The following is a 13,621-nucleotide window of genomic DNA, read 5'->3' as shown; positions in this document are numbered from 1 at the left end:
CTGGCAAACACAGAAGTGGATGCTCACAGTCAGCTAGTGAATGGATCACAGGGCCCCCAATGGAGGAGCTAGAGAAAGTACCGAAGGAGCTGAAGGGATCCGCAACCCTATGGGTGGAACAACATTATGAACTAACCAGTACCCCGGAGCTCTTGACTCTAGCTGCATATGTATCAAAAGATGGCCTAGTCGGCCATCACTGGAAAGAGAAGCCCATTGGACATGTAAACTTTATATGCCCCAGTACAGGGGAGCGCCAGGGCCAAAAAAATGGGAATGGGTGGGTAGGGAAGTAGGGGGGAGGGTATGGGGGACTTTTGGGATAGCATTGGAAATGTAATTGAGGAAAAGATATAATAAGAATTATAAACAAAATATATATTGAAGTGTCTTCTAAAAAAAAAAAAAAAAAAAAGAAAGAAAGAAATCTCGAATGGCCAAAAAGTACTTAAATGTTTAAGGTCTTTAGTCATCAGGGAAATGCAAATCAAAACAACCATGAGGTTCCATCTTATACCCATCAGAATGGCTAAGATCAAAACCTCAAGAGATAGCACATGCTGGCGAGGATGTGGAGAAAGAGAAACACTCTTCCATTGCTAGTGGGAGTGCAAACTTGTACAACCACTTTAGAAATCAATTTGGTGGTTTCTCAGAAAACTGGGAATAGTTCTACCTGAAGACCCAGCTATATCACTCCTGAAGATATACTCAAAAGATACTCCACCATCCCACAAAGACATTCACTCAACTATGTTCATAGCACTTTATTGGTAATAGCCAGAAACGGGAAACAACCTAGATGTCCTTCAACTGAAGAATGGATTAAAAAAATACACAAAAATCTACACAATGAAATACTATTCAACTATTAAAGTCCAAGTCATTATGAATTTTGCAGGCAAATGTATGGAACTTGAGAATATCATCCTCAAGGCGCAAGTTGTTCTGAGAGGCTCCACCCAGCAGCTGACTCATACAAATACAGACACCCACAGGCAAACACTGGATGGAGTTTGGTGACTTTTATGCAAGAGTAGGAGGAAGGATTTCCGGCCCTGAAGGGGATAGAAACTTCAAAGGAAGACCAACAAAGTCAACTAACCTGGACCCATAGGCTCTCAGGGTCTGAACCCCCAACCAAAGAACATACAAGGGCTAGACCTAGGCCTCCCCTCATGTACGAAGCAGATGTGCAGCTTGGCCTTCATGTGGGTTGAATAACTGGAGCAGGGACTATCACAAAAGCTGTTGCTTGTATGTGAGATATGTTCTTCTAGCTGGGCTGCCTTGTCTGGCCTCAGTGGAAGGAGGAAGTGCCTAGCCTCACAGAAACTTGAAGTGCCAAGGGTGGGGAGGATATCTGGGGTAGGGGGTGCCAGCTCAGAGGAGAAGGGGATGGGGATGGGAGAAAGATTGTGGGAGGGGGTGACTGGGAGGAGGCCAATGAGCTGGATCTAAAGTGAATAAGTAAAAACAAACTTTAAAACCTAGATACGGCATGACCACTCTCACATGGGTGCATGTGCACGGTACTGACTATCATTTAACCCAGTGTCTAGTACATAATAGGATCTAAATAAATATTTTTACTAAACTCAGGGACAAATTATGAAAAAGCTCTCTCTGAATATACAGGAGAAAGTGAGCTTAACTTTATAAACTTGGAGTAATGTTCATTTTAGGTAAACGGTTGAAAGGACCATTTTTATAAGCAAGAAAAACCGTAGCTGTTGAGGAGAAGGCTCTGTGGGTATCTTACTAATTTTAGATTGGATTTAGGAGCTGCACAACCACCTATAAATAAATGTCATAAACTGTTCTCCCCCAGCACAGCCGCGCCCAAGTCTGGATCTTTGTTTGGGCTTCAGCGTCACTTCCATGCACATGTGCTACTTCACACAACTGGAATTCATGGTGTATACGAAAGCTAAGAACCAAATGAAAAAGCACATAACATAGAAAGTATCACTGTTTTGTGTGACACACCTCCATCCACAGAACACATATCTGTTTTGGTTGTCTTTGCCACAGTTGCCAAACCTATCATTTTGGCCCTGGATTTCTTCATAGCAGGCAAATGGAGCATTCGCTGAACCTATCAAAATTAGAAACATGTTTAGATTAGATTATATATTTGTGCTTCTCCATGTCCTCATACACCATGCTTTCTTACCTCTATCTCCACTATTACCTAACTCAAAAGGTTTTCTAGTAAGTAGTAAGGACAGAGAAAGAACTTTCATGACTATGATATAATGCTACTTTGCTACATTGTATTCATTTCTGTAACATAAAATACAAGAGAAAGGAGAGTTATGGATGTGTATGTAGTGCACAAGGCTTTGTTCAAGAAAACAACCCAAAAGGCACCATTGCTTAGATAGGAGGTAAGTTTTCCCAAAGGCTTATCACTGGAGGCTTAGTCCTGGGTACTACATGCAATCATGGAAGAGGTATATGCCCTATTTAAGGAATTAATCCACTGACAGATCTGTAACTTAGTGGTATTAATAGGAGGTATGGGGGGGCAGGAAGATGCACTAGGTTGCCAGTCATCGGAGGTGTGCTGGTTAGTGTTAATGTCAACACAACAATATAGAATCATATGAGAATGGTGTCTTAATAAAGGATTCTCTAGATCAGGTTGGCTATGCATTCCTGCAATTATGAACTGTAACCTGGAATCATAAATGTTCATAAACACTTCCTCCCCTGAGTTGCTTTAGTTAGGGTATTTCATCATAGCAACTGGGAGTGAAACTAGTGGAGTGTGTCCTCTACACCCCTGCCATTAGTGTTTGAGACTCACTTCAGATCAAACTTTGTGTCCCAGAAGGAGTCTGAGACACAAAAAGTAAAGTGTTTTGGAAACGTGAAGTCATCTGCTGAATGTCCCCTTAAATCTAGGGCATTTGCAGAAGCTCCTAAGTCATAGAAGTCGCCTATCCAGAAACAAGGTACTGTAGTTAGATGCTCTGTACTACACTATCAAGTCCTATGGGAGACAGTCAGATAATAGGTGCATTTTAGTTCATTGTTATTCATAGCGGGTACTAGGGTAACAAAATATAGGGCAATTACTATAAACAATTGAGATAATACTTCAAAAATATCATGGAGTGGTGCAGAGCTTGGCCTTGCCTCTCCTGGCAACTATTGAGATAATTAAACACAGCAGAAGGTGGCTTTACATCAGGTGAGATAAAGAGACCACAGAAATGTCTGCCTTCTTACCTGACATGGGACACATCTCAGCTTTGACTAATGGACATTTCAGTTTACTATAACAAACCAAACCCTGCTCCCCCACACACACCACCTACACTCTTTTATTTTATGCCATTAGTGAGTTAGATGATGAGGCCAAACTTAAAAATGGCCTTTGAGTCCATTTTTCCCCTCCATCTCCTAAGTGGAACTCTTCTTGATAAAGGCCTTGATAAGTACAGTGTAATCGTGGTCACAGCTCATCTTCTCTACTGTATTACTTTCCAGTGATTCCCATTCACACCATCAACTACTGAAATGCAAACTACAATGATCCTTTTAAAACTAAAACTACATTTTGTCTCTTATTTAAATATTTCATCTGGTTGATCATCACACACACACACACACACACACACACGTGCACGCACGCACACCCTACTACTCTTCCTATCCTGATCCACTACGTTTTGAACCACACTCCTCTCCAGGCCTTACATCAGTGATCCTCAACCCGCGGGTCCCAACCATGGGAAAGCACATGTTTCTGATGGTCTTAGAAACTAAGACACTGCTCTGTAGCAAAATTGCAGTTATGAAGCAGCGTCAAGAATATACTTACAGTTGGGGGTCCCTAAGAGCATCAGAGGGGCTAGAGAGATGGCTCAGCTGTTAACAGCACTGATTACTCTTCCAGAGGTCTTGAGTTCAATTCCCAGCAACCACATGGTGGCTCACAACTAACTCTACTAGGGACCCCAGGTTGGGAACTGTTCACATCCACACGCTAAGACATCAACTGCACCCCTCACCCTGGATGCCACTTCCACACCATTCCTTGGCTGCTCCTTCTCGGGGTTCACAGTCCTTCTGGAATTTCATTTCCTCAGGCAAGCATGTCTGAGAGTCACACTTAGGGCAACCAGACTTCCTTCTGTCGCCCTGCCTCTGGCTTTGCACTACTTGATCACTTGTCCAATTCTGTGCATTTTACAATTTTAGTCGTTTCTATTTATCTATCCACAAAGTCTGCATTTGTCTGATGTGCCCCTCCCTGGAATTCAAGCTCCACAGGAATCAGAATCTTCCTGGTCTTAGCACTGTGACTCTCGCCAACTTCTTGTCTGTATTCTCAGAGTAGGAAGGTTGTTCCATTCAATCAGGCTACTAAACAAATATTTACATAATCACTATGGAGCATACATAATCAACTAGCACCAAGCACTGGTTAGACTGGCAACCATGTCTAAATCCTCTTTCATATAAATTTGGCAATCAAAATTAGGACTTCACACATGAACTATATCTGTGCTATTTGAAACTATAGAGGACTTTTTATTTTGCTTGTGGGCCTAGCTTTTAATGGCTGAGCCATCTCTCCAGCCCCTAGATATCTTTTTAAGACTAATACTTGAAATAAACTCTTTTGTGGTCTTTCCAAATATTTTTTCCAATGCATGTTCAGTCTCCTGAAACCCCTTTTACTTTCTCTCTTGTAGCCTGAATGAGGAGTTAGTAATACAACAGCATTTGAAGACCTCACAGAGGGAACCAAGTGAAAATTTTCACGGGGGGAGGGGGGGAAGGAGGGGTCTCCATAGCAATCAGGAAAAGGTGCTCATCTGTCAGAAAAAAAATCTGTCTTATGAAATGTGATAGATTAAATTCCCCTGTTCCTGCCATAGTGCAGTCCATCTTTTCATTCACACTTGATTTATATGTTTCGGTCTTCTGGTACGAGCTGCACACAAATTTACAATATATCCTCTTGATGCGCTGACTTCTTTATCATTATACAATAAAACTGGCTTCCTCATCTTTTCACTTAATCTTTGCTTTGTATTTAAAAAGCCGAGACTGAGTCTTTGCACAGAGCAAACTCCTCTTCAGGATCTGGAGGACAGCCACACAAAGAGCTACAACTTCAGCTGCTGGCAAGTTGGCTAGTTTCCTGTGACTGTAGTTCATGTGCGTAAGGTGTAGGTATGCGCAACAGCTACAGAGCTGGGGCCAAGGAAGCGTCAGCCTTTCCCTGAAGTGCTTGTCAAGTTTGAGAGATGTACAGGCTGGAGTTTGAAATCCTAGCAGAGATGGAGAGATTGCAGAACTGGGGTCTGTAGTGTGGGTATAGGAGAGAACACATGGGTTCAGGGCCAGAGGCTCAGTTGGCTCAAGAAGAGGCTGCCCTTCTATTCTTGAAGCTGTGTGGCAGGAGTTACTTCTTGGCACCATGGAGAAAAGCACCATACCATTGCCTTTTTCAAAAAGGTGGCTGTTGGTGGCTAAGCATAATCACAATTCCGGACACCTGAAGACATCCAAAGCCACCAGGTGAGACCCTCTTACCCTAATTCCTTGCCTGCTGGCCTCTCTGAACAAACCCAGCAGCAGTGAGCTCCACCGTGCTCCCTCTGAAGTCCATTTTCCCAGGTCACAACTCTTCCTGAATCCCTGGAGACCTGCTGCTACCAGGGACAACCAGATGAGATAGCCAAGCCCCAAACCCCTGCCTGCTTGGTTCACTAGCAAGCCAGGCAGCATTGAGGTGTGTGCCCTGTCCCCTATGTGTTCTGTCTTCTGGTCTACATATCTAACCATAATCCCAGACACCTGCAGCCATCAGTGTCTACCAGGGTAAACCCCTATCCCAATTCCATGCCTTTGCCTCTACCCCCTGGCAAACCCAGCAGAGACAAGCCCCACCATGACCCTCTCTCTGCACACTATTTCCTGAGCCACAACTTTGCCTGCATCCCTGAAGGCTTGCTGCTGCCTAGGAAAAACAGAGGCCAGAAACCATCTGGGACCATGAGCTCTACCTGCATACTTGGAGGTCTGCCCCAACCCAGGACAATCCGCAGCCTGAAGTCATCAGGCCATACCAACACTGTCTGCATGCACAGAAGCCAGCTACCACCAGAGACAACCAGCTCTACCTGATATCCAAGAGGCCTGCAGACAGAAGGGGCTACCAGCCCAAGTGAGGATGCTTCAATCTCACTTAGAAGGGGAAACAAAATAATCATGGGAGACAGAGGAAAGGAGGGACCTGAGTGGGAGAGGGGAGGGGGAGGAGGAAGAGAAGCCAGGATCAGGTATGGGAGGAGACAGGAGAGAAGCCAGAGGGATAGGGATAGAGGTGTGTGGGGCGGGGGGGGGGGGGTGGAACCTCTAGAAAGTCTCAGAGACCTAGGGTGTAAGAGGCTCACAGGACTCAGTGGGGGTGACCTTAGTTGAAATGCCCAACAGTGGGAAGATGGAACCTGAAGAGACCACCTCCAGTAGTTAGACAGTTATCCCTCTAGTGGAAGGATTGGGACACCAATCCACTTTTCTTTTCTTTCTTCCTTTCTCTCTCTCTCTCTCTCTCTCTCTCTCTCTCTCTCTCTCTCTCTCTCTCTCTCTCTCTCTCTCTCTCTCTCCTTCTTCCTTTCTTTCTTTCTTTCTTTCTTTCTTTCTTTCTTTCTTTCTTTCTTTCTTTCTTTCTTTCTTTCTTCCAGAACTGTTCCTGTATAAAAGAAATGCAAGGACAAAAATGGAACAGAAACTGAAGGAATTGCCAGCCAGCGACTGGCCCAACTTAGAATCTATCCCATGGATGGGCACCAAACCCTGACACTATTTCTGCTGCTATGATGTCCTTGCAGATAGGAGCTTAGCATGGCTTCCCCTGAGAGGCTCTACCAGCAGCTGACTGAGACTGAGACAAATGCAGATACTTATAGCTAACCTTTGGACTGAAGTTGGGGACCAATGTGGAAGAGTTAGGGAAAGGATAGAAGGAGCTGAAGGGGATTGCAACTCCATAGAAAGAACAACAGTGTCAACTAACCCAGACCCCTGGGAGTTCCCAGAGACTAAGCGACCAACCAAAGAGCATACACGGGCTAGTCCTAGGCCTCCAGCATATATGGAGCAGAAGACTGCCCTGTCTGGCCTCAGTGGGAAGGGATGCCCCTAATTCTGTAGAGTCTTGAGGCTCCAGGGAAGGGAAATGGTGGGAGCATTCCTTCTCAGAGGCGAAAAGGGGGGTGGGGATGGGATGAGGAGCTCTGAGAGGCGGGACCACCAGGGGAGGCAAAAAAAGCAAGGCATGTAATGATCAAAATGAATGAATAAATAAATAAATAAATAAATATAAATAAATAAATAAATAAATCTAAAGTACAGCAGTATAACAATAGGAAACAATAGTCTCTTTTACACTTGAAATTCTCTAAGAGCTTAGATCTTAAGGTTTTATTTAGTGCTAAGGGAGAAAACAGTACTATGGGTATTATAGATACTTGAATTAACTTGATTATGTCAAATATCTAAGCATATATACACATATCAAACTATCAAGACACACATATCCAAGGACAATTTATATTTGCCATTTTTAATCTTAGCAAAAATCCTCTTAAAACTATGTAACTATTAATTAAAACTGAAATCTACATTGTGATTGCTGTTGTTCTGACAATGTGAAAAGAAATACTGAGAGTCACTGATTTAGAGGTAACAAAACTTTTACCTGCCCCGTATATTGATTCGCACTCCCTGTCCAGGTCGGGACAGTCTCCATTATAACAGATAGCCCCGCTTTCTTTGCAAGCATGCCCATTGTTTATAGTTACATCAGGTGGACAATTTCCTGAGCTCCCATTGCAGACTTCAGGAATGTCACAGTATAGATGCTTTTCTGGCCTACATTGATGTGTTCCTGGTAAAAACTAACAAAAAAAATTATATATAACAATATTGTGTTCACAAATATTTCAAAACAGTACTGATCATTTGTGAGTCCTTAGTGATTTTTTTAATCTCATAGTATAAGTTACTGTGATATTCATTTCAAAATAAATTGAATGTTTGTATGAAACAAGAGATAAGACATCGATGTATAAGGAACGGTATACAGAACATGATGTGGGGTCATGAGCGGCCCTCGGTGGGGAGCGTGCTTGTTGTAAAGCCTAAGGGCCTAAGTTCAAGTCCCCAGAACTCACATAACAACTGGGCAGGGCAGTATACACCAGTCATCCTAGTGTGGGGACCAGGAGGGTCAGACAAGAAGATTCCAAGGTTCATACACCAGCTGGTCTAGCTGAAAGAACAAGCTTCAAGCTGAGAAAGAGACACAGATCAAAGAAGGGAGCTAGAGAAGCAATAGGGGGAACCACACCAGTGCCAACCTCGGGTTTCACATATAGGCCAGGGCAGGCATGTGCACTGGACACGCACACACGTGCACACACACACACACACACACATACACATATACACACACTGATATTTTGTGCTTTCATTCAAGGGAGCAAGGACTATAGTTAGATTTCTAAATTACTCTTATAAAGATATTTTAATTAGGTCAACTTCAAAAAACAAACACATCAATACTTATACCATAGTTTGCAACTGTGGAATACTTATCAACTCTAAGACAAACTAAAACAAGTACTTGAGAAAATTGTGGGGAATGAATGACTAATGACTACAGAAGCATTGAAAGCACAAGAAGTTTGAAATGGGGATCCAAACAGGATCTTTCTGCTACATTATAGTATTTCATAAAGAGAATTCTGAAGGTTTACAGAACGAAACCTACAGGATCATCTAGCTCATACTTCTTGGCCATTATTTTCATTTGACACTTAAAAGCAATCACCAAAGATGAATATAACCATGTTATGAATTTCGAGGGGAAAAAATGTAACTGTCAATTGAGAACAATGGAGAAGACAGCATGGATGGAAGGTAGTTCAGTTGTAGTATTCTCCTATGGGACACTCACTACAAAACACAGACCTGGAAAGGAATCCAACCAGGTCAGCAATCAACATGGAATCTGTCAGTAATGGCATTGCCTATCACTAAGAAGTACACACTTCAATTTATACACACACACACACACACACACACACACACACACACATATATATATATATATATATATATATATATATATATATATATACATACATGATCCTATGTTAGCTGGACCTGATGGTAGACTCCTGTAATCCCAGGTCATTGGGACACTACAGCAGGAAGATTGTAAATTAAAGGACAACCAGGGATGCAGATTGAGCTCAAGTACAGCTCAGGTCAAACAGAAAATTTGCCACAGAAAAAAGAAGGGGGGGGTGGGGAAGCGGTGGGAGTCAGCTTCAAGTTCACAAAAACAGTGATATTAGACAGAGACTGTGACATTGCAGCAATTTTCACAAAATAGGAAATTGAGTCCTCAATTTGTTATCATCTTTCTTTGCTTCAAATGTTAATTTTTTTCACATAAAACTGTAGTCATAAGTCAATCCATTCTGTGTATAATTTACTAGGTGCTTATATAATATTACTAAACTTAAATCTTACTTGACAATCTTTGCAGCATGTTGATGAGGGAGAGTTACTGTCACAAGCTCGTCCTGCTTTCAGAACACATCTTCTAGGTTCACAACAGCTATCACGCCCACATTCCTGCAAAGGCAAACACACGGCAGGAACAAAAAACTTGATAGAGGGGATGAGTCGAGCAAAGTATTAGCAATTGCAGCATATACAGACAATAATATCCATTCATTCTCACAATGCATTGCCAGGTGTGAATAGAGTGACTGATATTCCACTTCTTTCCCAATCCAATTAGAAGCCATAGAAAAATATAGGAAATAACTTTTTCTTGAAGTTGTATACAACAGGGAAAGAACCATAAATCACAATGGAAGAAAAGTCAAAGAAATCAATCCAGAGCTTGGCAGGTGTTTTCCTGAGCAGACCATGATAATCTTGGTGATTAGCTAGGGTGGTTAGAGTTAGGGTTACAGTTTCAGTTAGGGTTAGGGTTAGAGCAACAAGCTAGTTGCCCCTAACCTACTGCCATCTGCAAATCTATAAAGCTAGTTCCAGACCCAGAGAAGGTAAACCTGCATTGCACACGAGCCACCTTTCCCAGTTGTCTTTCCTTTCCTACTCTACACGCCCCCCCCCCATATCTCCTCTATTCCTCCCTTATATATGGCTATCTGTACACCCACAGGCCTAAGTCCAGTTGGTTTGCCTTTGAACCTGCCTTGTTCGAAAGCTACCTTTGAACAGTGAGACACTCCCTCCCTCTTTGATCATTCCCTCTTCCCATTTGTGATGGTTTGAATATGGTTAGCAGGGAATGGTACTATTAGGAGGTGTTGCCTTGTTGTAGAAGGTATGGCTTTGTTGGAGGAAGTGTGTCATTGTGGGTATGGTCTTTAAGACCCTCATCCTAGCTCCCTGGAAGTCAGTCTTCTCCTGTTTGCCGCTGGAACAAGATGTAGAACTCCTAGCAATTCCTACATCATATCTGCCTTGTTGCTGCCATGTTCCTGCCTTGATGATAATGACCTGAACCTATGAACCTGTAAGCCAGCCTCAATTCAATGTTGACCTTAGAAGAGTTGCCTTGGTCATGGTGTCTGTTCACAGCAGTAAAACCCTAACTAAGACACCATTGGTTTGTTGGCATCCACAGGCCTCTTTCCAGACCTTGGTTTCAGAGCAAATTTTGCCTGGTCCAGTTGAACAACTTATCTACTAGCTTGATCTGGTCTAGCTCAGGTCATGCAGGTCTAGAATAGACCAATCTAAGGGAAGACTGATTATCATATCAGGCAAACAGCCAAAGAAAGAAGTCCACATGCCCAGGTCAAAGCACCAAAACAACAACAGAAATGACCAAGACGGCATGTCTCCCAACACACCAGCTAGTCCTTAGAAGTGGTATCTATAAGAACTACCTAGATAAACCCCAGGGTGCAGAAATTAAAAGAGCATTCATATGCTTTATAAAATATTTCAAGGGATATGAAGTAGGCATAAACAATCACTTCAGTGAACTCCAAGAGGATAACAAGAAACCCTTGAGTGAAGAAAATACAAATACATAGCTGAATGAAATTAAGGCAATTCAGAATTTGAATACTGAATTCAATGTAAAAAGGTAGAAACACTAAAAAGAAGAACATATGCTAAAAAAAAACATGAATTGAAAATTATATTATCCCAATTAGAAAACTTAAGAAACAGTCTTACAAGTAGAATGAATCAAGCAGAATACAAAAAGACTATCAGGACTCAAAGTAGACAATCTAGACAAAATAATGACTACAAAAAGGTTAGACAAACACAGGAAAGGAGCATGCAGTAACTGTGGGACCATATGAGAAGATCAAACCTTCCAAATATAGGCTTGGGTGAGAGAGAAGAATCCCTGGTTAGTGGAATGGACCAGATCATTAACAAAATCATAGGAGGAAAAGATGCCCCAAACTAAGGAAAGATATGCCCATATAGGTATAAGAAGCACACAGAACCTCAACTAGTTAAGACTGGAAACACACACAGACATATACACACCATAGCATATCATAATTAAAACAATAATATCTAGAACAAAGTAAACATATTGAAAGCTGTAAGAGAAAAGAAAACACAAGTCACATATAAGGAAAACCCATCAGTATGTTTCTCAATGAAAGCTGAAAGCCAGGAGAGTTTGGAGAAATGCATTACAAGTTCTGAAAGACCATGAGTGACAACTGTACCAGAGAAAGCACCTTTAACACAAGAGCTAAATGAAGTCAACCATAGGTCAAGAGGTGGAGCACGTAACCAGCTGACAGGGAGTGAACATAAATAAACAGAAAGGAGGGGCTTTGAGTTACAGGGCATTTAAGGCAGCCTAGGGAAGGAGAAAAAGTTTTATCCCCCCCTCCCCTTCCCCCTCCCCCAGGATATCAGTGGAATAGAAAGGTCAGCTGGGTGCTTTCTCTGACTCTCTGACTCTCTGAGCTAGCAGGCTTTCACCACAGCATCTGACTCCTGAGTCTTCATTTGGAAAATTTAACGTTTGGAATTTAGTTTTTTAAAACAACAGAAAGACAAAAACCATGTGATCATCTCATTGGATGAAGAAAGGCCTTTGACAAAAATCCAATGTCCCTTCATGCATGATAAAAGACCTGGCATAAAACTCGAATAAAAGACTAAGTGCCAGATAACAGAATGAGAAAAAATTAACAACTACACACCCAGTAGAACGCTAATATCTAAAATATATAAAGAACTCCAAAAGAAACCTAGACACTAACTAACTAACACATAACCCAATTTAATTTGAAAAGGCTTTCAAAAGATAAGAAACACTTACAGAAATGTCCAACATCTTTAGTCATTAGGAAAATGCAAATCAAAGCTACTTTGCAATTTCATCTTACACCAATCAGAATGGCCAAGATCAATAAAACAGATGACAGCTCATGATGGCAAGGATGTGGGGTGAGGCTATTGGTTGTTCTCCACAAACTTGATGGCAAGAAGTTGACCTGGTACCTACCAAGAGCCTTCATCCCTCCTGATTGGTGTTCATGGTACTGGAATGTACTGTGCACACTAACCAGAGGCGAGAAAGATCAACACACCCCTGCTACAAAACCCTGTGATCAACAATGGTAACCATCCTGCATGGCCACTGCACACGGGTACAATAGTGGCACAGATGTTGCGGGAGTAACCACCAGTCTATTGGATTTAAGACCCACTACACGAGATGGAACCCATGCCTGAGGCTGATCGCATAGCCAAGAATTTTAGACTAGATAGACCCTGGATCTGGTGACAAACTGTCTACTGCCAGAGGAACCTAGCAATAAAATAACTGAAGTTTTCTCCTAAAGTAGATGAGAACAAACACAGAGACCCACAACCAGACAAGGTGCGGAGAGCATGAGACTGTAGAACACTAGGTCCTCAACGGAATGTCTCCATCAAATCCCTCTCCTCAGTTCTCAGGGAGAGATGCCAAAGAGTGAGTGGGAAGATTGTAAGAGCCAGAGGCAATAATACCAAAGAAACCACGTCTTCCAACACTACAGGACTGACCCACGCATGAACTCACAACGGACTATGACAGCATGCACAGGGCCAAACCAAGCAGGGTCTCTGAACTGAAAGGGGGAATTGACCCAAGCTCCCATCCCCAACTACAAAGCTATCCGCAATTTAACAACCGCTTGCAAAAGAAAAATTAGTTTCCTCCAGGGAGACTCACTGTGTATGCAAACTACTCTAGAAGGCAGGATCCACGATTGGCAGTAAATGGTGAGCAGAAAATGAACTCAAGGGTGTTTCTGAAGATGTTATTGCCTCATATTGCTTTCTTTGGGTCTTTTTTTTTTTAACCTTTTTGCTTGTGTTTTTATTTCTGAGCTTTAATGAGTCTGAGTGTGTGTCTGTGTGTATGTGTGTTTCTCATGCTCTTTTTAGTTTCTTTTTGTTTATTTGTTCATTCATTTTGTTTCAACCTTGTTTGTCTATTAATTTGCCCATTTTCTTAAGATGGTGAGGAGGAAGAAGGCATGGATTTGGAAGGGTAGGGAGGATTCAGGAGATGAGA

At 42.2% G+C, this 13,621-nt stretch overlaps 1 protein-coding gene across 2 annotated transcripts in view; it reads right to left on the bottom strand.

The window, feature by feature from the left end:
- Nucleotides 1-13,621, bottom strand: part of Adam32 (ADAM metallopeptidase domain 32) — a 116,282-nt gene that overhangs the window by 46,618 nt on the left and 56,043 nt on the right. For both annotated transcript variants that reach the window (XM_021169865.3, XM_085844323.1), the window contains exons 13-15: nucleotides 9,568-9,672; nucleotides 7,727-7,925; nucleotides 1,990-2,098 (exon numbers count right to left, since the gene is read on the bottom strand). In XM_021169865.3, coding sequence (XP_021025524.1) covers nucleotides 1,990-2,098; nucleotides 7,727-7,925; nucleotides 9,568-9,672 — 413 coding nt within the window. The remainder of the gene's footprint in view (nucleotides 1-1,989; nucleotides 2,099-7,726; nucleotides 7,926-9,567; nucleotides 9,673-13,621) is intronic.

The sequence above is a fragment of the Mus caroli genome, unplaced genomic scaffold, assembly GCF_978045245.1.
Source record: "Mus caroli unplaced genomic scaffold, Mus_caroli_1 scaffold_10, whole genome shotgun sequence".
NCBI classification, from domain to species: domain Eukaryota; kingdom Metazoa; phylum Chordata; class Mammalia; order Rodentia; family Muridae; genus Mus; species Mus caroli.
This window is presented reverse-complemented; position numbering and strand designations above follow the sequence as displayed.